General features: G+C 35.9%; 1 protein-coding gene and 1 long non-coding RNA gene across 4 annotated transcripts; one reads left to right on the top strand and one right to left on the bottom strand.

Moving 5' to 3' along the window:
* Positions 1 to 12,418: 12,418 nt before the first annotated feature.
* GPR85 (G protein-coupled receptor 85) lies at positions 12,419 to 15,536 on the bottom strand. 2 transcript variants are annotated; one of them, XM_037145876.2, is made up of 2 exons: positions 15,472 to 15,536; positions 12,419 to 14,026 (listed from the first exon to the last, which is right to left on the bottom strand). In XM_037145876.2, exon 2 carries the CDS (start codon positions 13,856 to 13,858, stop codon positions 12,746 to 12,748), a length of 1,113 nt encoding a protein of 370 aa, XP_037001771.1. In that variant the 5' UTR covers positions 13,859 to 14,026; positions 15,472 to 15,536; the 3' UTR covers positions 12,419 to 12,745. The 2 variants fall into 2 exon arrangements, with proteins under 2 accessions (XP_037001771.1, XP_037001770.1); XM_037145875.2 differs by lacking the exon at positions 15,472 to 15,536 and adding an exon at positions 15,134 to 15,361.
* On the top strand, positions 12,870 to 18,773 carry LOC119049751 (uncharacterized). Of its 2 annotated transcripts, none has more exons than XR_005082606.2 (4): positions 12,870 to 12,955; positions 13,041 to 13,369; positions 14,873 to 14,967; positions 15,586 to 18,773. It is a non-coding gene; the product is annotated as an uncharacterized LOC119049751 (long non-coding RNA). The 2 variants fall into 2 exon arrangements; XR_005082607.2 differs by having other exon boundaries at positions 13,041 to 13,094; positions 15,586 to 18,771.
* Positions 18,774 to 26,418: the final 7,645 nt, after the last annotated feature.

The raw sequence follows: 26,418 nt of genomic DNA, 5'->3' as shown, positions 1-26,418 counted from the left end.
AGATCTTGAATGCTTGAAAGTCTCTAGGGGGATAAAGATGCAGTAAGAGACACACAGCAGGTAGTATTCCTGGGCTGGGACTGTGATCACTGGCTGAAACAGTACCAGACAAATTGGGGAGCCTGGTGACACCTGAAGATGGGAGAAGAGTTGAACAACAACTGACCATGACCTAGATAGTTTTGGGACCAGTCAGAGAGTTGGGTAGTGTGAAAATCCCAGTACTTGTTAGGAATAACCACCTGCAACAAATAGGAATTCACTCAAAAAAAGGCTGTTGGCTGCTGTGCAAGGACCTCTAGTGCAGTGGGCTAGGCCAGCAAAGGTGGGGGGAGGGGCATGATTTGCTCCAGTTCAGGGATCCTTACAGACTGATTAAAATGGGATAGTAGGGGCTCAGAGAGGTAGTAGTCCCCAGAGAGACTTAATTTAATAAGGGAACTATACTGCCCTGAAGGGACACTGTATGCATGCAGTGCCCAGGCCAGCAAAGAAGGAAGAGGAGGGATGTGAGTTGCTCCCACTAGGTGCACCTCACAGACTAATCGAAGGATTGCACAACGAGGTAGATGAAAGGTGCTGGCCTGGTGCATATGGACAGTGAGGGCTAGGCAGCACTCTGAAGGCTTGGGCTAGAGGCTGGGCACCTGTGTATATTGTAGCCCAGACTGAGTTCCCATCCTCCTAGAACCACAGGAAAGGTTAAAAAAACCCCAAGCCCAGACCTCCTCTGCCTAAAGCATCCAGGAAGACCAGCAAAATCCTCTTGGTGGGTTTAAAGACCAGTGAAAGGACCAAAAACAGATCCAGAGAGATACCAGAAGGCTAATGCCAACAACTGAGACAAATTTATCTTTGCTATCCTACAGAATTTATATTTTATTTTACTTTTGTTATTTGTGTTTTCTATTTTTATTTCTCTTCTTTCCATTTAGTTTTCTTTGTTTTGTTTGTTTGATTTCATTGTTTGACTGGCTTTCTATGTTCTCCCTTTCATATTGCATTTTAATTTTTCTTCTTTCACTTTACTCATATTCTAATATCACAATGTTCTTGGTCTTTTACTTTGTATTCTTTTTATTAACATCATATATTTATTATTATATTATTGCTGTTACAAATCCCACACAACATTTTCCCCTGGTCTTGGTCCATTTCACTATCTTCCTGAGCTTTGTTACTGTCATGGGTAACTTTATTCTCTCATACACCACGTCATGTTTCTATCACTTACTCTCACTGTATCTCACCATCTAACCTTGCATAAGCACTCTGCTTTCTGGAGTCAGCTCAAATTCTTTTCTCCCTCTAATCAGAATCTTATATCTTTTTCACCTTTTATAAAAAGGCTGGTTGGGTTATCATGTGATATTGGTTAACCAATATCATGGTTATTGCTGTACTTCTCCAAAGGATCTCCTATTTGTTCTCTGCTCATGGGTACTTTAAAGCCCATAGAACACTCTTCCACTGACTTAATTTCTTCTATCTTTGCCCTGCCCCTGATTACATACAAGATAAGGTCATAGCTGTGAGTACCAGTAAACTCAGTGGAGGGTAAAACCCACCAAAAAGGAGCCACCAACAGGTAAAGCCAAAGTACAACAAGAGAGCCCACATGAATGGAAGAAAGGGCAACCCTAAAACATCCAGACAGGGAGATCAAAAAGACCATACCACTGAGTCCCAAAGAACTCCTATCATAGACTTTCACCCTACAAAGCCAGCTAGCAAAGTGAAACGCTGGGAATCTCAGAAACAAACAAGAAGAGACACCTAATATGAGGAAACAAAGAAAGAACCTGCAATTGAAAAGAATGGAAGGCTCCCCACTAAAAGAAGTAAATAAAATGGAGGCAAGAAAGCTATAAGGTATAGAATTAAAAAGAATGGTTATTTAACAGGAAGCTAAACAACAAAACAAACAAGCAAGCAGAAAAAAAAAAACAAAAAACAAAGACACTGAAATAGAGAACAAGGGGATAGTGACCAGAGGGGAGAAGGAAGGGAAGTTAAGGGGAAAAAGGGGGAGGGATTTGGAGGAACAAATAGGAAGGACACAGGGACGAGAACTAAGGGGGGGGTGGAAATGGGAGGGAGGTGGGGAGCAAGGGGCGGGGGAGGCTGGGATGGGAAAAATAGACAAAAACTGTACTTGAAAAATAACTAAATAAAATTTAAAAAAAAAAAGAATGGTTATAAGGATGCTTAAAGAACTTATAGATGACTACAAGGAACTGAGTGGGAGCTACAGTATGAAAAAGTAAACAGAAACTATGAATAAAAACCAGGAAAAATGAAGAAATAAAAACCACATAAAATGGAATTACAAGTAATCTGGATGAAGCAGAGGACCAAACTAGTGAGCTGGAAAACAAGCTAGAAACAAATATCCAGGTAGAGCAACTTCATGAAAAAAAGACTAAAAAATTACAAAGACAGCTTAAGGGAGCTACGAGACAATATGAAACACAACAACATTCAAATCATAGGAATACCACAAAGAGAAGAGAAGGAGCAAGGGGTAGGAACCCTGTTTGAAAAAAATAATGACAGAATACCTACCAAACTGGGAGAAGGGATAGAAACCCTTTTTGAAAAATAAAGACAGAAAACTTCCCAAACAGGGAGAGGGGAGAAGCCAAGCAAGTTCAGGAAGCGCAGAAGGTCCAAATCAAGATGAACCCAAAGAGGGCTACTCCAAGACACATCATAATTAAAATGCCCAGTTTTAAAGACAAAGGCAGAATCTTAAAAGCAGCAGGGGAGAAACAAGAATTAATATTCAAGGAAGTCCAATAAAGCTAGCAGCTGATTTCTTAATACAAACACTATAAGACAGCAAGGAATGGCAAGAAATATTCCAAGTAAAGAAAAGCAAAGGCGTGCAACACCACTAGTCTATCAGGAGAGCCTGAAAGAATACACCTCCACCAAACCAGCACTGCAAGATATACTAAAGGGACTATAATAAGAAAAGAAAGAAAAAGAGTGAGAGAGAGGCACACAGGTGCAAAGGGGGGAAATGAATAAGTATCTATAAATAATTTCCTTAAATGTTAATGGTTAAGTGCTCCAATCAAAATACATAGGGTAGCTAAATGGATAATAAAATATGACCCATGCATATGCTGCCTACAAGACAGACACCTCAGAAAAAAAGACATCCAGACTAAAAGTAAAGAGTTGGAAATAATATCCCAAGCAAATGGACAGTAGAAAAATGCTGGGGTAGCAATACTTATATCAGACAAAATAGACTTCAAAACAAAGGCCATAGAAATAGACACTAAAGGACACTTCATATCACTCAAGGGAAGAATCCATCAAAAAGACATAAACATTGTAAATATATATGCACCCAACATAGAAGAACCAAAAAATATAAGGAAAATCTTGGAGGACTTCAGGAAAGATATAGATAGAAACACACTCATTCTAGGGGATTATAACACCCCATTGTCAACAATGGATAGATTTCCCAAACAAAATATCAACAAGGATATTGCAGCTTTGAACAATGCCCTAGATCAAATGGACTTAACTGATATATATATATATATATATATATATATATATATATATATATATATAAAACCTTTCATCCCAAAGAAGCAAAATACACATTCTTTTCAAATGCACATGGAATATATTAAAAATATATACCACATGATAGGTCACACAAAAAAACCTCAACAAATTCAAGATATATGAAATCATATCAAGCATTTTCTTTGACCACAAGGGCTACAACCTAGAAACCGCTTTTAAGAAAAAAATTCAAAAATATTCAAACTCAGGGAGACTCAATAGCATATTATTAAACAATGAATGGGTTAATAATGAGATCAAGCAAGAAATGAAATTTTTTCTGGAAACAAATGAAAATGAATTCACAACAATCCAAAAACTTATGGGACACAGTGAAAAAAGTCCTGAGAGGGAAGTTCATAGTGATACGGGCCTACCTAAAAAAGATAGGTGATAGAAAGATAGGTAAAAAAGAAATAGTTCAAGTAATCAAACTAACCCCACATTACAAGAACTGAAGGAAAAATACCAAACGAAGCCCAGAGTGAGTGAAGGAAGGAAATAACCAAGATCAGAGTAGAATTAAAGGCTAAAAGAACAATTCAAAAGATCAATAAATCCAAGAGATATTTCTTCGAAAAGATAAACACAATTGACAAACCTTTACACAGACTCATCAGGAAAAAAAGAGAAAGGACCAAAATAAAATCATAAATGAAAGAGGAGAGATTACAATTGATACCACAGAAATACAAAGGATTGTAAGAAATTATTACAAACAACTATATGCCAAGAAATTTGAAAACCTAGGTAAAATGGACAAATTTCTAGAAAAATGCAATCTTCCAAAACTGAATGAAGAAGAAGCAGAAAGCCTGAACAGACTGATAACAGTTGGTGACATTGAAGCAGTAATAAAAAAATTCCTGGCACACAAAAACCCTGGACTGATGGCTTCACAGGAGAATTTTACAAAACATTTAAAGAAGAGCTAACTCCTATCCTTCACAGACTATTCCAAAAAATTCAAGAAGAGAGAAGACTCCCAAACTATTTTTATGAAGCCAACATAACCTTAATTAAAAACCAGATAAAGACACGATAAAGAAAGAAAAAGACAGGCCAATGTTGCTGATGAACATAGACACTAAAATCCTAAACAAAATATTGGGAAACCATATCTGGCAATCTATTAAGAAGATCTCGCACAACAACCAGTGATATTCGCCCAAGAGATGCAAGGATGGTGCAATATTCACAAATCATTAAATATAATAGATCACATAAAAAAAGCAAAAAAATCACATGGTCATATCAATAGATGTGAGAAAAGCATTTGATAAGTTATAACACTCATTTAAGATAAAAAAACTCAGCAAAGTAGGAGTAGAGAGAGCATACCACAACATAATGAAATCCATATATCAGAAACCTACAGCCAATATCATACTCAATGTGCAAAAACTAAAAGGTTTCACCACCTTTATTCGACATATTATTGGAAGTCTTAGCCACAGCAATAGGAAAAGAAAAAGAACTAAAAGGCACCCAGATTGGAACAGAGGAAGTAAAACTGTCATGGTGCATATATATGATAGTGTATATAGAAAACCACATAGACTCCACCAAAAAACTGCTCAACCTAATAATGAATTTGGATAAACAGTAGGATACAAAGTCAATATTCAGAAATCAAAGGCTTTTTTCCCCACCAACAATGAAATATCAGAAGCAGAAATCAGGGGAAAATTCCATTTGCTATAGAAACAATAAGAATAAAATATCTAATAATAAACCTAACAAAGGAGGTAAAAGACCTGTACTGAGAAAGAAACACAACACTGAAGAAAGAAATTAAGGGAGACACAAATAAATGGAAGCATATACTGTGATCATGAATTGGAAGAATTAACATCATCAAAATGTCCATACTACCCAAAGCAATTTATACATTCAATGCAATCCCTATAAAAATGGCAATGGCATAGTCCATAGATAAGGAACAAACATTGTTCAAATTACATCACTCAAAATTTAAAAGTAACCTATACATCAAATACCACATGGAGAGTTTTACCTAGATTTGTCTCATATTTTTCAGTTCTATATCAGTTTCATCATATTCTGTATAAAATGGAGATTTTTTTGCTGTTCAAGTACAGTTGTCTCTGTATTCTCCCCCACCTCACTCATCCCCTTATCCCACCCTTAAACCTATCCCCTTTGATTTTGTCCATGTGTCCTTTATACATGTTCCTTGCCTGCCCTTCTCCTATTTTCTCCCATTATCCTTCTCTTTTTTCCCTTCTGGTTACTGTTAGTTTGTTCTTTATTTCAAAGTCTCCGGTATATTTTGCTTGCTTGTTTGTTTTGTCCATTAGGTTCCACCTATAGGAGAGATCATACGGTATTTATTTTTCACTGCCTGGCTTATTTCACTTAGCATAATGCTCTCCAGTTCCATCTATGCTGTCGCAGAGTAGGAGCTCTTTTTTTCTGCTGCATAGTATTCCGCTGTGTAAATGTACCATAGGTTTTTAATCCATTCATTTACTGATGGGCACCTAGGTTGCTTTCAGTACTTGGCTATTATAAATTGTGCTGCTATGAACATTGGGGTGCATAGGTTCTTTTAGATTGGTGTTTCAGTATTCTTAGGGTATAATCCCAGCAGTGAATTTGCTGAGTGAAAAATAGTTCCATTTTTAGTTTTTGAGGAAATTCCATATTGTTTTCCACAGTGGCTGCACCAGTCTGCATTCCCACCAACAATGTACTAGGGTTCCCTTTTCTCCATAACCTTGCCAGCACCATTGTTTGTTTATTTATTTATGATGGCCATTATAAGTACTGTGAAGTGGAATCTCATTGTGGTTTTAATTTACATCTCTTTGATGGCTAGTGATGCTGAGCATCCTTTCATATGTCTATGGGTCCTTTGTATGGCCTCCTTGGAGACGTGTCTGATCAGGCCCTTTGCCCATTTTTTAATTGGATTGTCTTCTTGGAGTGCAATTATGTGAGTTCTTTATATATTTTCAAGATCAAACCCTTGTCTGAGATTTCAATGGCAAATATACTTTCTATACAGTTGGTTCCCTTTTCATTTTGCTGACATTTTCTTTAGCCATGCAGAATCTTTTTATTTTGGCAAAGCCTCATTTTTTTTACCCTTTATGTTCATTGCTCTAGGGAATATATTAGTGAAAATATTGTTGTGTGGAATATCTAAGATATTCCTGCCTATCTTTTCCTCTAGGACTTTTATGGTGTCCTGACTTATATTTGTCTTTTATCCATCTTGGTTTTATTTTTGTGTATGGTGTAAGTTGGTGGTCGAGTTTCATTTTTTGCATGTAGCTGTTCTGACCTCCCAACACCATATGTTGAAGAGGTTACTTATACTTCATTTTATGGATCTGACCCTTTTGTCAAATATTAATGGACCATAGAGACTTGGTTTTTTTTCTGTGCTCTCTATTCTGTTCCACTGATCTATGTGTCTGTTCTTTTGCCATTACCAGATTGTTTTATTACAGTAGTCTTGTAATATAGTTTGATGTCAGATATGGTGATCCCTCCTACTTTGTTTTTCTTTCTCAATATTGCTGGGGATATTTGGAACTGTTTATGGTTCCATAAAAATTTTTTAAAGAGCAGGTGGATTCCCCTGATTTGTTGAATATGATACTATGTAAAATCATAGAAGGGTATTGGGTAACAAACTACTATTCTTTGTTTCCTTTATATTCTCAATGGGAAGAGAGGGAGAACAGCAGGTGAAGCCAAAGTCTAAAGGCTGGAGCTCTGCTTCTGCTCAATCACTTCAGCTTCCATTAGTCTCTAACTCTCTTCAGTTATTTTGTTAAAATCAACAACAGCAGCAACAATAGCCAACATTTACTGAATGTTCACTCTGGGCTGGGTATCATACTAAGTGCTTTATATCCATGTTTTGCTTATTACTAACTTGTGTGAGTTACTTAACTTCTTTGTGCTTCAGTTTATTTATTTATGAAGTAAGGAAATAATAGCATCTACTTATTGTGATATTCAAATGAGTTAGTAAATGAAAATTTTTTAATGATCTTTGGTCCATAGTAAGTACTTAATAATCATTGTTATTTATCATCTCATCAAAGCAAAAATTTAAAAATAGTGGTTGCTACTCCCCATTTTATAGACAAGCAAATTGAGACTCAAAGGGTTGAATTAATTTGTTTAAGATCATAAATCTAGTGGAAACAGAATAAATACATACATTTCCAAGTCATGTTTTTTAATCTCTATGCCATGTTGGCCCTCCCCTTCCAGGTACAAAAGCTACAGCCACACCACACTATATGTCTGATCAGTGGATCTCTATGCTGAATATGCCCTGAACTTTCAAACCTCTTTGCCTTTTGCTCATTTTATTTCCTCCATTTGAAATTGCCTTATTTTTGTCAAGCGAATTCAATACTGAATTCACTTGCCACCTTTTTTTAAAATCTCACCTTCTCCCATCTTCAGATGTTAATGGTTTGTCTGTGTTTCTTCAACACTTATCTCACATATGTACCTTATAGCACTTATCACATGTGTCTCTTAATTTATATTTCTGCTGCTAGATAGTAAACTATGAGAGTCAGTAAAAAGTAGTATTTATTTAAAATGTCAGACTCTCTTCTAAGCACTTTACAATGATGCGATCATTGACTTCTCTCAATAACACCAGAAGGTATGTAACCCCCTTTTTACTGATGAGGCATGTAGGGTTAAGTAATTTTCCCAAGATCATACATGCAGTAAATGATTGCTGAATTGAATGATGGCTAAGTAAAAATGCTTACTGAAAATGACTACAATGTATTTTTCCTTTCTGGACAAAATTAACTGTCTCAACATTCTTTTCTTCATGGAGGAAAAAACAAAATGACTTACTTCTTCAACTCATGATCTTGAATATACATGTAAGTTAAATGTTATTTTATTTTTCTATTCAAATCTACAAACCAGGACATGTATTACAATATCAATTTTAATATTGTGTCAAGAATCTATTATTTTACAAACACACAGAGAGAAAAATAGGAACTGTGCTCTGTCTCCAAACCAAACTTGAAAAACTATCTGAAAATGATGCTGTCTCAAGGTACCAGAAGGAGGGAGGTTAGGTGTAGGGGTGGGTGGCTACAAATGCCTGGTGTGAATATTTCCAAACCCCAAATCATCTGTGGCTTTTTTATAGCCTTTTTCTCTATCACTCATAGGGAAACCATTCTCTGCTTTCCTCCAGGGCTTTTTAAGGTTCCAGTCCTTATATTAAGTGCCTGATCTGATGGGAGGAAAACTGGCTCTAAATTCCTTTTAATCAAAAGGGCTTGAGCAGCTAATGGACATCCTTCCTTTGGCAAAAGGACATGATATAAAAGCACCTTCTCAGTTTGCAGGAACAATTATAAAGCACACATGGAAAATAATGAGGGGGGTTGAAAACAGGGGAGGGAGGTGGGGAGTACTGGAGTGGTGGGGGGAACAGTGGGGGAAAGAGGCAGAAAACTGTACTTGAACAATAATAAAAATGTTTTAAAAAGCCCCTTCTCTATCCCTATAAAAGAATTATTTATACAATTCTTTTATAAAGTTAAAGCCACATGGTTTTAATACTTTTTAGAACCTGTTATGTTTCAATATAAGGAAAAAAATTTTTCCAAATATTTTCTCCATTGCTCCCTTTAACTTATTCGACTGTTTTGACTGATGGCCAAAAACAATCCTGTGATTTACAAAGGACATCTTCATTTTGACCACTATATAGACTACCTTTGAACTTGTTCTTCAAAATTAAGTCATTCTATCATTTCAATACAATGCAAAAAAGTTTCTGAGGGGAGAAAGTCACAGAATACTAGCATTCCCTAAGAACAACAATAAGAGTCAGCAATAAACAATGATCTTAGTAGACCCTGCAGTTTCCATTCAAAACATTTATAAGAGAATATTATTAAACATGAAAGGGATGTATTTTGCATAGAAAAACCAAACTCACATGATTTTAGAATTCTGAATAACCCACAGTTCTGATAACCATCTACCTTAATGTGTTTAGATAGAATTTGAAACATTACCATATGTTATCTTATCTTTTTTTATATGAAACTAATATAAGTTGGGTCTTTTTTGTTTGTTTTAATAACAATACAGTCTATGGTACTGGTGGAATAAAATAAATAAGGGAACAAGGTAAATTTAATGGGGAATACATATAAGTGTTCAACTATCAACACCGGTTGCAACACAACTCACTATTACAGGCCAAAAAGGAATGTGTATCTACAATAGTAAATATGTTTAATTATATTTGCAACAGAAGTAAACTTTTCAGCTGATAGATTAGGGAGTTTTGTTGTATATCTCCAATAAAGGCCAATAAAAATACTGAGAGAGTAACATATTTTAATAATAAGAGATATGTATTGTTTCACAGGTTATATCCATCTTTGCTTGAGCATCATGGGAGCAGGCATCTTAGTGCCTTCCTTTACCTAGGTGTGTTCATGCTAACTTGCAGTAAGGTATAAGAATGGAAAATAAGCCCTGGCTGGTGTAGCTCAGTGGATTGAGCATGGGCCTGCAAACCAAAAAATAGTGGTTCGATTCCCAGTCAGGGCACATGCCTGGGTTGCAGGCCTGTTCCCAGCAGGGGCCAGTTCCCAGAGGGGGGCGCATGAGAAGCAACCATACATTGATATTTCTCTCCTTCTCTTCCCTTCTAAAGATAAATAAATAAGTAAAAATTTTAAAAAGATAACTGTTTAAAAAAAAGAATGGAAAATAAGACACCTCTGGGACTCTTGAAGGAACTGAAATATCTCTCTTGTGTAAGTGTGCAGTCAGGACATGAGAACTTTTAACACCCATTTTTTGTTGTGATTTTGTGTATAGTATTAACAATGGAACTTAAGATTCAAAAATACAAGGAACATGGTGATTAAGCTAAATCAAGTGTTGATAAAACCTAGCTTCTCTTTGTCCTCAAGATTACTGCTGATTTTTTCCTGATTGCTGGTAATATTTGAATCTCTAAGCAAAGCTCTGTATAAATAAGATCACTGTAATTATGTCTACTGTAATTTTTTTGAGTTGGACATATAATGCTATCAGAATAACTTTTGATTATCATTTCTTTTGTTGTAGTATATTGGATAATGATTTTAGTACCAACAAGAGAACTTTATTGATAGATGCAACCCAGTGTTGAACATTAAACTTTGTCTCATATCCAATCAACTTTGGTATAAAGTAAAAATGAGGTCAAACTGAGTCCTCACTAAATCACAGCTTGAGCTGTCTTTATATGAGCAAAACTGAATAACTGTATATATCACTGAGACATTTGTTATCTTCCCTTATATATATTTATATTCTCTTTACAGATATACTATAATAATAAAAATTTCTGTTCCATTACTTCTAAACTTATTTTTCAAGTACAAAAAAACCCTAAGAAATAAAAACAATAAAAAACAATAACAACTCTTCTGTTTTTGTCTTGTAAGCCACTCTTCTTACAAGCTAAATATATAGAACCCAACATTTCTACTCTGCTACAATTAAAACATGATATTTATATTAAAATTCTGAACCAACCAACAAAGCAGGTATAAAAGTGTTTATATTATTGGCTTATAAGAATAAATAGAAGGATAATTATGACAAACTATCAAATAATGCTTTTATTGATAATATAATTTGTTGGTTTATCCACTTTATACTCCCTATCATTAATACATTTCTACTTCCAGGATACAGTAAACAATAAAAATCAAAACCATAATAAAGCTAGTCTTCCTAGTTTGTGCCTGCTTTCTAGGTTAAAAAAATATTGTAAAAAACTGTAAAATATATTCCAAGAAAAGTAACAGGCCACACAGGTAAGTTTTGGCAAATGCAACTTTATATTGCAATTCACACATCTGTATCTTAAAGAATGAGATCCAGACTCCAATATATTTTTAAACTATCAGAAATCATATTACAAGCTTTCACAAGTTAAATCTGAAATAATTTAAATGACCAATACACTGAATGTGCAGAAAGTATAAACAGGACTGTGCCTTCTGTAGGAAAAACTCTACACAAATTGTACTAAGGCTGTGCTCTTCCCTTAACAGATGACTTAAAATATAAACATATATCAACTGCCTGGTTCTTAGAACACACCAGAATGGGTAGCACACCTCAGAAGAAAATCTCATTATCCTGATGATGTAGACCTTAGATTTTAAACTATGTGGGGAACAAGGAAAAAGAGAATTAATGATCTTCCATGTACTTCCAGATGCATGACCATGACCAGTTACTGATTTGATTTCCCTTGACTATTTGCTTCAGTGCTAAATAAGATGAAATATACTAGATAACTTTTTAAGGCAACATGTGTTTATTTTGAATTATTATAACTGCTCATTGTGATTGGTTGCTGCCATTAATGTTGCCTTCCAGACCAATATCTAGTATTTGCAAAATAAAAATGATTTGAAAAAATTTTATACCAAATCAAGAAGAACCACATAATACAGTTCAATGCTAGCAATTTAACTAGTAGATAAGGAAAGTGATAATTAGAAGTAGCAAGGTATTAATTTAAAAAGTAAACTCTAATGGAAACCAATACACTGCTTTGGAATGTTCCTCCAAATTTACAAGGTGATTTTTAAAAAGTGGGATAATCCAGTAATCCATGGTATATCTTTAGTGGATTACATTACTTTAAGTCCTCAAATATTTTAGATTCATGAAACAATAATAATATGAAATGTTTTAAAAACTTCAAAGTTCTAGAATTGTTTTTATTACTGTATTTACTTCATGTCAATTTGATTTATTAAGATGACCAATACTAATTTTTTGACATTTTTCATAAGTAGTGACTTAGCACTGATACTTAGCACCAGTTAATTATATTATCTAGTTTTCAACCACATAAAGAAACTTAGGGCAGAGGTTCAGTCCTTTCTTAATTGCAAACCTTCATAGGCAGTCAGCGAGATCATTCTGAGTTTTAAAATTAAGTTACAGTTGAATGATTACAAAGACTGCTGAATGTAGCCCAAATTATTATAACCACTAATTCCATCCTTTACTTTCTTCTCAAGATGTGGCTAAAGGCCACGGCTGCTTAACAGAGAAGGTCAGTGTTTCACAAGGTTAAAGATTTACAAATGTTCCTTCATATAACACAGTAAGGTTCCCTTGGTAACCTGGATTTTCTGCAGTAAAGAAGCGTTGTGCTAAAACAGCGCCTCAGCTCCCTGTTGGAGAAAATGCAGACAAAAGGATTGATTCCTGCTTGGGCAAAACTCATCCAGACAGCAGCTGTTAGAAATCCCCCTGGTACTACAGGCCCTCCTGCAAAAACTCTCCAATAACAGGCTACCAGGTAAGGGCCCCACAAGGTTAGGAAGAGAAAAGTCATTATATAGAACATTCTGCTAATTCTTTTTTCCATTTTGAATTCCTCCAAGACCAATAGCCTTCTTCTGCCCATGGTGTTTGCATTTTGCCTGATGCCCAACAAGGTAGGTGGTGTGGGACCCCTTCCAAATCCCGCTAGCCAATTGGCAGCTGCCTGGCCACTGGCCCCTGGGCCATGAAAAGTCCAGTTCTGGCTGACTGCTGCTACAAACTGGACTGGCTTCATTTTCCTTCGATCGTGAACAAAAAATATCAGCTTGAGGTAGACAAGCTGTGTGGCTAGGAGGATGAGAGCAAGGAGCAGCATAAATCCTAAGGAATCATTGGCCCTGAAGGAGCGGTGTTGGAAGGTGCATTGATCTTCTTCCCTAATGAATGAGTAAGTGCCCACATCTAAAACTGGGGGAAATGCCATGGCCACAGATAAAGTCCACACCATACAGATCACAGCTAGGCACGTCCAAAACGTCAGCCTCTTTGTATAGAAACGGTGATGGGCAATAGCTAAGTATCTGGTGACACTGATGCAGAAGAGCATGAAAGCAGTGTGGAAACAGGACAAAACCCCCAGAAAGGCAATCACTTTGCAAGTCAAAGTCCCATAAGTCCAGGTAGAGCCATTTTTAACAGAGTTGAATACAAATGGAAAACAAATTGCAGACCTGAGGATATCAGAACAGCAAAGGTCCAAGAGGAAGTAGTATGGTGCTCTATGCAAAGTCTTATCTTTCACTAGCAAAATGGAGATCAGAAGGTTGCCCACCACGCTGACTCCTATTATAAAACCCAGGGAAGTCAGTTTCAGAAAGGCTGTTAGAGGAGAGAGATTTTGTAAAACGTTGTCAGCTGCATGGCTATAGTTCGCCATAGATGGATGGAAGATCAAGATTACAGCCTCAGTCAAGTTTCATGATCTAGATAAAACAAGAAAAAGATAGATCCATACATTTTTTACTGAAAATGTAATCCCTAAAAAGAACTGATCCAATCTGCAGTAGTGCTTCTCTTTTCTTCCATTTGATTTGCCTCAGAATATCTAGGGGGAAAAAAAGAGCTATCAGTTCTTAAGTTAACAAGCAATAATGTCAGGCAGTGCTAACATAAAGCTGTTGATTTATGAAGAAGTAAATAAAGTTTTAATTTTGAATAATATTATTTGCTTTAGTATTTTTGCTTGAGATTCCAGAGAATTAGCTTGTTTAATTTTTTGAGCTAGGTAAATTGAAAAATGTTCCTATTTTGGAGAATATACATTTTATTAGGTACCTTTAGGACAAAAGGAATAATGTTCCACACTCATAAAATATGCCAGTCCAGGAATTAGTCACTGATTGCAAAGGGATCTACAAGATTGATAATAGGAGACAGAGAGGAGACTACCTACATTTATTTGAGGTCTATTAGTATCTGTCAGCATTTTACAGGCAGCGTCTCTGCTGATTTAGATGCAAAGAACCCTTGCAAAATACTTGTCTTTTAACTCGTGTCACTATTCATGCTGCATATGATGAGCATTTGTTGATTTAAATCATAATTTAAAGCATAAACACTAGACTTTTAAATTATTAGGAACTTGTCCCAGAATTTGATGTGATTTAATCTTTTGTCTCCCCTCCCCCAGCCCACCCCACCTCAGTTTTGGCAAATCATTTCTCTTTTAAGCACACACAATTATTAAAAATGGTTAATGTAAAGATTGGCCAGGAAGACACACCCAGAGAAATAATACACTTTTATTTTTTAATTTTGGATGCTTGGATTCAAATAAATTTAACACGAGCTTGTATTTCTTGGGCAATTAAGCCTTTCCACTTACTTTGATAATCTGTGTTGTAAATCTAAAGTGATTACATTTTAAAAGAAAATGTACATTTTCTCCTAGGTGCCTGGAGACCACATGAGGGAAATCAGCTTCTTCTGTTGCTCCTACTAAACATGTTTCCTTTGCCACTTTTCACTTGCTAGGATATGCTGATGGTAAGCCCAGGCAAAACTGCATTCTACAATTTTAATTTTCCCTCTGGTTCATCCCTGGGTAAATACTGATCTCAACATGCAACATTATGAAACCTGAAATCCGCCACCCCTGGATTTATAATGGGGGGTGGAGAAGGAGGAGGGGAGAGAGACATGCATTACATACGCGAAGATGGGGAGAGAAGATTGCTTCTGTGCTGCAAGGGAACTGTTCCCAGCGATTCTCAGTCTGATATTCGTCAGCCTTGTAAAGCTTTCCAGAAATGGGGCTTTGAATAAGCCCTACTGAAGATGCATTGTCTGATGTACTTCCATTATGCAGTTTATTGTTTAAACACACACACACACACACACACACACACACACACACACACACACACACACTAAAACACCACCTGCGTGGGGGTGGGAGGGAGCTCTTTCCCGGCAAACCTGCAGTTTCATGAACACTATGAGCACCCACGCCCCCCACCACCAAACTTAACCGAGAGTATGTCCTCCTACCTGTTGATATTGGATATCCCGACAGACTATAGCTTCTTTCTATAAATTGCTGATGTTTTTTTCTTTCTTTTTTTTTTTTTGGCCTTTTTTTTTTTTTTTTTTTTTTGGCCTTAGTGCTTTCAGGAGCAGACAGGCAAGGCTGGGCAGCGCCTGCGCGCTGGAACCTCCTTGAGCTCCAGCAGCGTCCTCTTCTGTCGCAGCGGCAAGTCTCCCGCAGTAAAGCAGAGGTAGTGGCGAGGTCGGAGAGGAGCTAACCTGAGCCCCGACCCGGTTCCAGAGCTGGCAAAATTTACTGAATGTCCCATCCTGTTTAATTTCCAATATTAGGCTTTTGTATCATTGTGGGTGCTTCTGAACTTACCCTTACCCGCCTGGGAAGTGGGGACTGGAAAGATTTGCTCAGGAACTCAGGCCTACACTGCCTTAGTGCTATGTCAGAAGGTCACCTTTCTGGTAGTGCCGGAACCCTCGCCTTCCCTGAACATTTTTCTTCCTTCCTCTTTAAGAGTGGTCAGAAGCATTGGAATCTTTTTTAAGGTTTCTTTTTAAATGATCTCCCCAGCTGGCCCCAAAATTTGCCGGTTAGTTGGGAATGGGGGGAGAAAGAATTAGAGAGGGGAAGGCGAGCAGGAGAGATCAAATTTTAAGGGACAGTTAAGAAAAATCTTGTCAATGGGGAACAAGGCAGCCCTGTCTTTGTCATCTATTCTCAAATGAACGCAAATATGCATTAAGTAGGGAGAAGCTAAATTCAGACAACTGCAAAATGACTTAGATCCGTCTACTTTAACAAATATGACTGAAAAATCTCCAATTATAAATGACTATTCCTTGTATTTCAACTCACTGAGCGTTAGCTTTTCTTTTTCCTTCTTGCAACTAAGACTTACCAGTAAATTGGTAATGTCAAAGCAGTTGTGTATGTGTTTCCCTTTTTCCCCTTTGTAATTACCGAAGAAAAATACTAAGAATACAAGGAATTCATAAAACTTGACCTGGCCAGGTAGTTCAGTTGGTTGGAGCTTGGGGTTTTGGGTGTGAACCCTTGTTACTGCAGCATACAGGAATCAATCAAAGAATGGATGGGTGGGGCAACAAATCATGTTTCTCTCATTCTCTCTCTCTCTAAAAATTTTTTAAAAGGCTTACATTTGCCCAAAATGTCCAATGCTACTATAGCACACCATACAGTCTGACATCTGGGTGCTTATGGATGACTCTGGAATCATGCATTTTCTTATTTTACCATTTTGGAACAATATAAGATCTTAAACAACTCCCCACCTCCCCAAAACTAGCAGACTTGCTTTCATGAATTCCCAGTGTAAAACGTCTACTTCTCGTCACACATGCTTGCTGTTTTATAATAATCTGTTAATAAAACAGAAAAAATAAATATTTTTACAGTAATAATTTGATCTTTGAACAACGGTAAATACCTCGCTCTTGGTGAGAATGTGACATGGGGAGCTTCAGCCAATCTGCACACAGATAATATGGATTAATTTCCATATTGCATTTCTTTTGGTTATACCAAGGTAAAGCTTTCTTTTTAAAGCTTAAAAATGATAACTTCAATGTCATGATGTCCACACAAAGTCCTATGTTGGGAATACTGACATGATGTTAAATTTTCCTAATTTGTTATGGGGGTCCTAAATTCACTTAAATATAGATGTTGATTTGTTTTCTTTTTTCTTGTTTCTTTATTTTTAATTTTTAAATTTTTGTTAGAAAAATATATAAAGCGCCTAATCTAGGCATTCCTTTAATCTAGAAAAATTAATCTTACAGTAGTACTGGAGTAACAACATTTCTATTCAAGTGAAACACTCCTCTTTTCTGCCAAATTCAGAAGAAATCAAAACCATATGATGGCTTACAATTTCTAAGTGAAACGTCAAATTCATTTTTACGTAATGTCAAATATTTTCAATTTGTTCTTTTTTTTACTTCTCAATTAGTGCCTCAGTGTACTTGGCAAAGAGTTATTTAATCAGTTTCATATTTTTAAAAATCTGTAAAATAGAAAACAAATTTGCTGAGTATTCATGATTGCACAGATCTTTGGTTGTATAGAATAGGGAATAGTTATTTAAAAGTAGGTTAAAAGGGTGACTGTCCTGCCAGGCCATGAAGCAAAAATTTATTCTGCCAAAACGCATAGGACCAAGATCCAAAGGTTTAAATATACTTTAAGAAACAGGTATTGATTCCTTAAAAATAAGATGGGAAATGAATATGCAATATTCTTTCATTTCCACATCTCAGGGTATATTAAGGCTATACTTTTCCTTTGCAAATAAGTATAGTTATAGCTACTAGTTCTTGATTTTTTTCAGCTGTGAAATTATAAGTCCTTTTCTTGCTTCACAAGGGGGCTCAAGAAATTAATAAGGTAGTTTCCATTTAGTTCATTAACTGTACTGGAGCAGGTGTGCCTGACCTGTAGCCTGCCAGCCATATGCAACCCAGGACAGCAATGGATGTGGTCCAACACAGAATTGTGAATTTACTTTAAACCTTTTTATTTGCTCATCAGTTTTCATTAGTGTTTGTGCGTTTAATGTGTGGCCCAAGACAACTCTTCTTCTTTCAGGGTGGCCCAGAAATGCCTAAAGGTTGGACACCCTGTAAAGTCTGCATCTTCCATCAATAGGGATTAAAAATATATATATTTAATAACAGAAAATTTTCATATAATCTACAAGTTATCAAAAGTAAATGTATTGCTTCAAAGTTTTCAGATGATAACCTTGTTTTGATCTTAGCTAATTTTTTTGATTCCTTATATCACTAAACATAGAAAATTATATTAAGTGTAGAGGAACTAAGCCAACAACAGGAAAATACTCTATCCACCCTGGGTTGGAAGGACTCCAAAGGTTTTGAAGTTCTTGGAATGTTACATTTGCTATATTGATCAGTGGATTAGGAAGTCTAATGTAATTTGCTACTTATAATAATTATATGTAATTTTATTTAAAACAGCAATTTTCTTCTTTTCAAAATTAATAGGATATTTCATATTTTTCCCAAGTGATGCATTGTCTCATGATGGTCAAATGAAGTATTTTAGTTGTATGCATCGTTTATGTGAAACTATGTGTCAGCATGTAAACAATTCTTGGTGAATACAGAGATTAATAGGCCAGGATAAAAACGTTCTAAGAAAATACTGTTTAATCTTTTATTTAAAGTGCTTTTCTCCAGCTTGAAGCTTGTCATTAAATCTTTAAGTACACATGTCTTTGGTATTTTTAACTGTTACTGAAATCTAAACTTGTGTATGAAAAGAAGATTTTTGTAAATTTTCTGGAAACTACATTGGTAAGAAAGATTCCTATCAGGAACTTTTTCAGAGAAACATTTTTTTAATTGAATTTATTGGAGTGACATTGGTTGATAAAATTGTGTAAGTTTCAGGTGTACAATTCTTTAATACATCATCTGTATACTGTATTATTTATTTACAACCCAAAGTCAAATCTCCTTGCTTCTCCATTTACCCTCCTGTGCCATTAAGGAACACGAATGAGATCGTGGCCACTTAATTTGGAGGTTTGGATTCACAGACAATAAAGACCCCAATTCAAAGGTGAATAGTTGAGAATTTTAGTAAGAGAGAGCAAGAATCAAGAGCATACAGCACCAGATGGGAAATCACCAACACTGGAACACAGATGTTGGGGGTTCATTGAGACAGCAGCATTGGGGTTTGTCTGGGGAAAGTTCTGAGCAAAGCATCCTTCCTTCAGGTAGGATTCCAAAGTCTCACTTTGGGGGCTATGATTGAATATGTTTTAGACAAAAGTGGCTACATGCCAAGAGCCTTGTATGATTTTGACTAACTGTTCCCTCTGGGAGAAGAGCCAATTCTCCTAGGGAACAGCTGAAGATCAAAGGTGCTAATGTCCTGGCAAGAAGGACAGTTCTCCCTGGGAGATGGCACTATGTTTTGCTTTTCCAATGAAGGCACACAGCTCAGGCGTACACAGGGAGGATTCTCAAAGTCCCTTTAAACCTTCACCTGCCCACCTTTAACCTCTATCCCAACCACATATTTTCCTCTGGTAATCATACAGTTGTCTGTGTCAAAGAGGTTTTTGTTTTTTCTTTGCTTAATCCCTTCACCTTTTCGCCCAACCCCTCAACCACCTCCCCTCTGACAGCTGTCAGTCTGTTTTCTGTATCTGTGAGCTTGTTTCTACTTTGTTAGTTTATTTTATGCATTTGATTCCACATATAAGTGAAATCATATAGTACTTGTCTTTTTCTCACTGACTTATTTCACTTAGCAGAATACTCCCCAGGTCCATTTATGCTATTGCAAAAGGTAAGATTTTCTTCTTTTTTATGGCCAAGTAGTATTTTATTGCGTAAATGTACCACAGCATTTTTATTCACTCATTTACTGACGGACATTTGGGCAGCTTCCAAATCTTAGCTGTTGTAAATGATGCTCCACTGGCCATATGTACACATATATGGCTTCGAATGAAAGTTTTGGATTATTTCAGATATATTCCAAAAAGTGATATCCCTGAGTCATAAGACAGTTTCATTTTAAAATTTATTCTATTCTATTTTATTTTATTATTTGTTGTTCAAGTACAGTTTTCTGCCTTTTACCCCCATTCCAGCCCACCCCTGCAGCCCTCCCCACCTCCCTTCTGTTTTCACCCCCCCCCCCTTGCTATTGTCCATGTGTCCTTTATACTTGTTCCCCTGAAATTCCCTCCCCTTTCCCCTCTGGTCACTGTCCCCCTTTTCTCAATTTCAGTGTCTTTGGTTATATCTTGCTTGTTTGTTTGTGTTGTTGATTAGATTCCTGTTAAAAGTGAGATCATATGGTATTTGTCTTTTACTGCCTGGCTTATTTCTCTTAGCATAATGCTTTCCAGCTCTATCTATGCTGTCTCAAAAAATAGGAGCTCCTTCTTTCTTTCTGCTGCATAGAATTACATTGTGTAAATGCACCATAGTTTTTTGATCCATTCATTTACTGATGAGCACCTAGGTTGCTTCCGGCACTTGGCTGTTGTAAATTGTGCTGCTGTGAACATGGGGGTGCATAGGTTCTTTAATTTCTTGAGGAAACTCCATATTGTTTTCTACATTAGCTGCACAATACATTCCCACCAACAGTACACAAGGGTTTCTTTTTCTTCACATTTTCCCCAACACTTGTTCATTGATTTATTGATGACAGCCATTATGATAGGTATGAGATGATATCTCATTGTGGTTTTATTTGCATTTCTCTGATGATTAGTGATGTTGATCATTTTTTCATATGTCTATTGGCCATCTTTATGTCCACTTTGGAGAAGTTCTATTCAGCATGCCTTTGCCAATTTTTAAAGTGGACTGTTGTTTTTTTTTTTGGACTGGTTTTTTATAGTGTTGAATTTTATATGTTCTTTATACATTTTGAATAATAACACCCTTTCAGATGTATCTTTGGCAAATATGTTCTCCTATTCAGTGAATTGTCTTTTCATTTTGTTGATGGATTCTTTTGCTGTGTAAAACCTTTTTAGTTTGATGTAGTCTCTTTTGTTTATATTTTTCTTTTGTTTCCCTTGACTCAGTATACATATCATAAAAAATATGGCTAAGATAAATGTCCAACATTTTACCACCCATATTTTCTTCTAAAATTTTTTGGTTTCAAGTCTAACATTTAGGTATTTTATCCATTTTAGGTTTATTCCTTTGTGTGGCACAAGAAGGTAGTTCAGTTTTGTTTTGGTTTTTTTGCATGTATCTGTCCAGTTTTCCCAACCCATATATTTAATAGACTATCTCTACACATTTATATGCTTGTGCTTTCTTTGTCAATTATTAATTTATCATAAAAACATGGGTTCATTTCTGGCCTTCCTATTCCATTGATTTATATGTCTGGTTTTTTGTGCAAATATCATGCTGTTTTGATTAGTATGGTCTTATAGTATAGTTTGATATCAGGTAGCCCGACCCCTACAACTTTGTTATTCTTTCCCAAGATTGCTGTGGCAGCTCAGGGCCTTTTGTAGTTCCATATAAATTTTTGGAATATTTGTTTTAGGTCTGTGAAATATACCATTGATAGTTTTCTAAGAATTGGGTTGAATTTACAAATTGCTTTGGGACCGTACAGACATTTTAATGATGTTAATTTTTCCTATACATGAACATGGTATGTACTTGTGCTTATCTGTATCTTCAATTTCTTTCCTCAGTGTTCTATATTTTTTGGAGTACAGGTCTTTTATATCCTTGAATAAACTGATTCTTAGGTACATTATTTTTTTGTTGCAATAGTATATGGTATTGTTTTCTTAATTTCTATTTCTGATACTTCATTATTGGTATATAAAAACGCAACTGATTTCTGGATACATATTTTGTGTCCTGCTACTTTACTGAATTCATTTACCAGTTCTAGTAGTTTCTCAGTGAAATAATTAGGGATCTCTGTATTTAGTATCATGTCATCTGCAAATAATGACAGTTTTACTTCTATCTTTCCAATATGGTGCATTTTATTTCCTTTTCTTGACTGATTGCTGTGACTAGGACTTCCAGTACCATCGTGTATAAGAGTGGTGAAAGTGGACCCCCTTGTCTTGTTCCTGATCTTAAGGAAAACATTTTTAGTTTTTTGCCTGTTGAGGATGATGTAGGCTCTGGGTTTATTATATTGAAGAATGTTCCCTCTATTCTCACTTTGCTAAGAGTTTTTATCATAAATGAATGTGAATTTTATAAAATGCTTTTTTGCATATATTAATATGATTGTGTCACCTTTTACATCAATTTGTTTATGTGGTACATCGTTTAATTTTTAAATTTATTTTGATTTTTATTCATTTATTGTTGTTTAATTACAGTTGTACCAATTTTCCTCTGTTGCTCTTCACTGATCCTCCCACCCTGGCTCACTCAGTCAGTCCCCACCCTGTTCTCCGTTACAATGTTCTGTATACATATTCCTTGATGAGACCCCTCCTTTCATTCCCCACAATCCATCTCTCCTCTCCTTTCTGGTCACTATCAGTTTGTTCCTTATTTCAGATATCTGGTTCCATTTTGCTCATTTGGTTGTTCAGTTAATTAGGTTCCACTTATATGTGATATCATATTGTAATTATCTTTTGCTGCCTGGTTTATTTCATTTAGCATAATATTCTCCAATTTCATCTATCTGGCATGAAGGGTAGGATTTCTGTCTTTCTTCCTGTTGTGTGGCATTCCATTGTGTAAATGGAGCACATTTTTTTGATCCAGTCATTTACCGATGGGCACTTAAGGCCATTTCCAGCACTCAGATATTGTAAATAATGCTGCTATGAACATTGGCATGTATAGGTTCTTTTGAATTGGTATTTCAATATAATTAGGGTATAATCTCAGCAGTGGATTCACTGGATCAAAAGGCAGTTCCATTTTTAGTTTTTGAGGAAATTCCGTACTGTTTCCCACAGTGGCTGCACCAATTTGCATTGCCAACAGTACACTAGGGTTTCCTTTTCCTCACATCTTTGCTAGCAATTGTTTGTTGATTTGTTAATGATGCCCATACTGAACAGTGTGAGGTGGTATTTCATTGTGGTTTTAATTGTATATCTGTGATCGATAGTGATGTTGAGCATTCTTTCATATGTCTATGGGCCCTCCAAATGTCTTCCTTGGAGAAGTATTGCTTCTGGTCCTGTGCCCATTGTTTAATCGGATTATCATCATTGTGTTGACTTGTATGAGTTTTTTGTATATTTTGGAGATCAAACCCTTGTCCAAGATATCATTGGCAAATGTGTTTTTCCATATAGTCAGTTCCCTATTCATTTTGCAGATGTTTTCTTTAGCCATGGAGAAGTTTTTAGTTTCATGTGGTCCTATTTATTATTTTCTTTATATCCCTTACCATAGGAGATATGTTGGAGAATGTACTGCTGCATGGGATATCTGACATTTTCCTGCCTGTGTTCTCCTCTAGGATTTCCATGGTGTAATGGCTTCTATTTAAGTCTTTTATCCATCTCAAGTTTATCTTGGTGTATAGTGTAAATTGGTGGTATAGTTTCATTTTTTTCATGTACCTGTCCAGATGTACCAGCACCATTTATTGAAGAGGCTATTTTTATTCCATTTCATGCTCCTGACTCCTTTGTTGAATATTAATTGACATGGAGGCATGGGTTTATTCCAGGGCTCTCTGTTCTGCTTCACTGATCTGTGTGTCTGTTCTTATGCCAGTACAACACTGTTTTGTTACAGTGCCTTATAATGTAGTGTCATTTCAGATATTGTGATTCCTCCCATTTTGTTCTTTCTCAAAATTGATTGCTGAGACTATTTGGGATTGTGTATGGTTCAATATAAACTTTTGAAATACTGTTTTATATCTGTAAAATATGTCCTTGGTATTTTTACAGGGATTGCATTAAATCTATAGATTCCTTTGTATAGTATGAACATTTCAAAGTTATTACTTTTCCAATCCATCAATGCAATATATTCTCCAATTTATTTGTGTTTTCCTTAATTTCTGTTTTTAAATTTTATTTAATTATTTTTCAAGTACACTTTTCTGCCTATTTCTCCCATCCCAGCCCACCCCGCCCCGTGCTCCCCACCTCCCTCCCATTTCCACCCCCCTTAGTTATTGTCCCTGTGTCCTTTACACTTGTTCCTCTAAATCCCTCCCCTTTCTCTCCTTAAATTCCCTCCCCTCTCCTCTCTGGTCACTGTCCCCCTCTTTTCTATTTCAGTGTCTTTGTTTTTATTTTGCTTGTTTGTTTGTTTGTTTTGTTGTTTAGCTTCCTGTTAAAGGTGAGATCATATGGTATTTGTCTTTCAACACCTGGCTTATTTCACTCAGCATAATACTTTCCAGTTCCATCCATGCTGTTGCAAAGGGTAGGAGCTCCTTCTTTCTTTCTGCTGCATAGAATTTCATTGTGTACATGTACCATAATTTTTTGATCCATTCATTTACTGATGGGCACCTAGGTTGCTTCCAACTCTTGGCTATTGTAAACTGTGCTGCTATGAACATTGTGGTGCATAGGTTCTTTTGGATTGGTGTTTTAGGGTTCTTAGGATATAATCCCAGCAGTGGAATTGCTGGATCAAAAGGCAGGTTGATTTTTATTTTTCTGAGAAAATTCCATACTGTTTTCCATAATGCTTGTACCAGCCTGCAATCCTACCAACAGTGAACTAAGGGCCCCTTTTCCCCACAACCTCTCCAACATTTGTTGTTTGTTGCTTTGTTCATGATAGCCATCCTGACTGGTGTAAAGTGGTATCTCATTGTGGTTTTAATTTGCATCTCTCTGATGGCTAGTGATGTTGAGCATCTTTTCATGTGTCTCTGGGTCTTCTGTATGTCCTCCTTGGAGAAGTGTCTGTTCAAGTCCTTTTCCCATTTTTTAACTGGGTTAGTTATCTTCTTAGAATGCAGTCGTGTGAGTTCTTTGTATATTTTGGAGATTAAACCTTTGTCTGAGGTATCATTGGCAAATATGTTTTCCCATACAGTTGGTTGTCTTGTTAATTTAATACTGTTTTCTTAATTTCTTTCTTCAGTGTTCCATAGTATTCTGAGTATATTTTACCTCCTTGGTTAAGTTTATTCCAAGGTACTTTATTTTTCTATTGCTATAGTGAATGAAATATTTCCTAGTTTCTGTATCTGATATTTCATTGTTGACGTATAAAAAAGCCATCAATTTCTAAGTATTGTCTTTGTATACTGCTGTTTTGCCAAAATTACTTAGTAGGTCGAGTAGTTTTTAGTGGAGTCTATAGGGGTTTCTATGTACACTATCATGTCATCTGTAAACAATGACAGCTTTACTTCCTCCCGTCCAATTTACACACCTTTTATTTCTTTTTCTTGCCTGATCACTGTGGTTAGAACTTCCAAAACTATTTTGAAAAAAAGTGGTGAAAGCAGACATCCTTGTTTAGTGCCTAATCTTAGAAGCAAAGCTTTCTCATATGTGGCCTCTATTATGGTGAGATATGCTCCCTGTACTCCCACTTTGCTGAGTGTTTTTTTTTTTATCATAAATGGGTGCTGTACTTTATAAAATGCTTTTTTATTTTCTCTGGATATGATCATGTGATTTGTGTCTTTCATTTTTTTTTTTGAGGGTTAAATGTGTTATGTTTATTGATTTGTGTATATTATACCATCCTTGAATCTCTGGGATAAATCCCACTTGATCTTGGTGTATCATGTTTTTAATGTTGCTGAATATGGTTTGCCAATATTTTGTTGAGGATTTCAGCATCTGTGTTCATCAGTGGTATTGGCCTGTAGTTTTTTTTCTTTGTTGTGGCTTTACTTGGTTTTGGAATTATAATCACAGTGGCCTCATATAAAGAGTTAGGGAATTTTCACTCCTGAATTTTGTGGTATAGCTTGAGAAGCATAGGAATTAGCTCATTCCTAAATGGTAAAATTCACCTCTGAAGCTATCTAGTCCAGGGCTCTTGTGTGCCAGGAATTTTTGATTACTGCTTCAATTTCACTAACTGTTATCAGTCTATTCAGGTTTTCTGCTTCTTCTTGACTTAGTTTTAGAAGATTATATGTTTCTAGAAGTTTGTCCATTTCACCCTGGTTGTCATATTTGTTTGCAGTAACTTCTTTCAATCCTTTGTAATTCTTATTTTTTAGTCTTTTATATTGTTGTTAAATTACAATTGCTCCCATTCCCCCCGCCATTAAACTCCCCTGCCCTACCTACCTCTCATCTCCTACATTCAATCTCCCCACCACGTCCGTTGTCTTTGTCTATCAGTCTTTTAGAAACATTCCTTGACTTGACCCTTGCCTTTCTTTCATCTTTTGTATTTCTTTGGTATTGGTTATAATTTTTCCTCTTTCATTTCTAATTTTATTTATTTTTGTCCTTTCTCTATTTTCCTTAATGAATCTTAACAAAG

Source organism: Artibeus jamaicensis, unplaced genomic scaffold, assembly GCF_021234435.1.
Source record: "Artibeus jamaicensis isolate MK-2021 breed Jamaican fruit bat unplaced genomic scaffold, CSHL_Jam_final contig_311, whole genome shotgun sequence".
Taxonomy (NCBI): domain Eukaryota; kingdom Metazoa; phylum Chordata; class Mammalia; order Chiroptera; family Phyllostomidae; genus Artibeus; species Artibeus jamaicensis.
The sequence above is the reverse complement of the archived record's forward strand: the minus strand, read 5'-3'. Positions and strand labels throughout refer to the sequence as shown.

Bases quoted from the DNA above. Each gene is read 5' to 3' on its own strand.
- GPR85 (XM_037145876.2), bottom strand. From the start codon at position 13,858: ATGGCGAACTATAGCCATGCAGCTGACAACGTTTTACAAAATCTCTCT.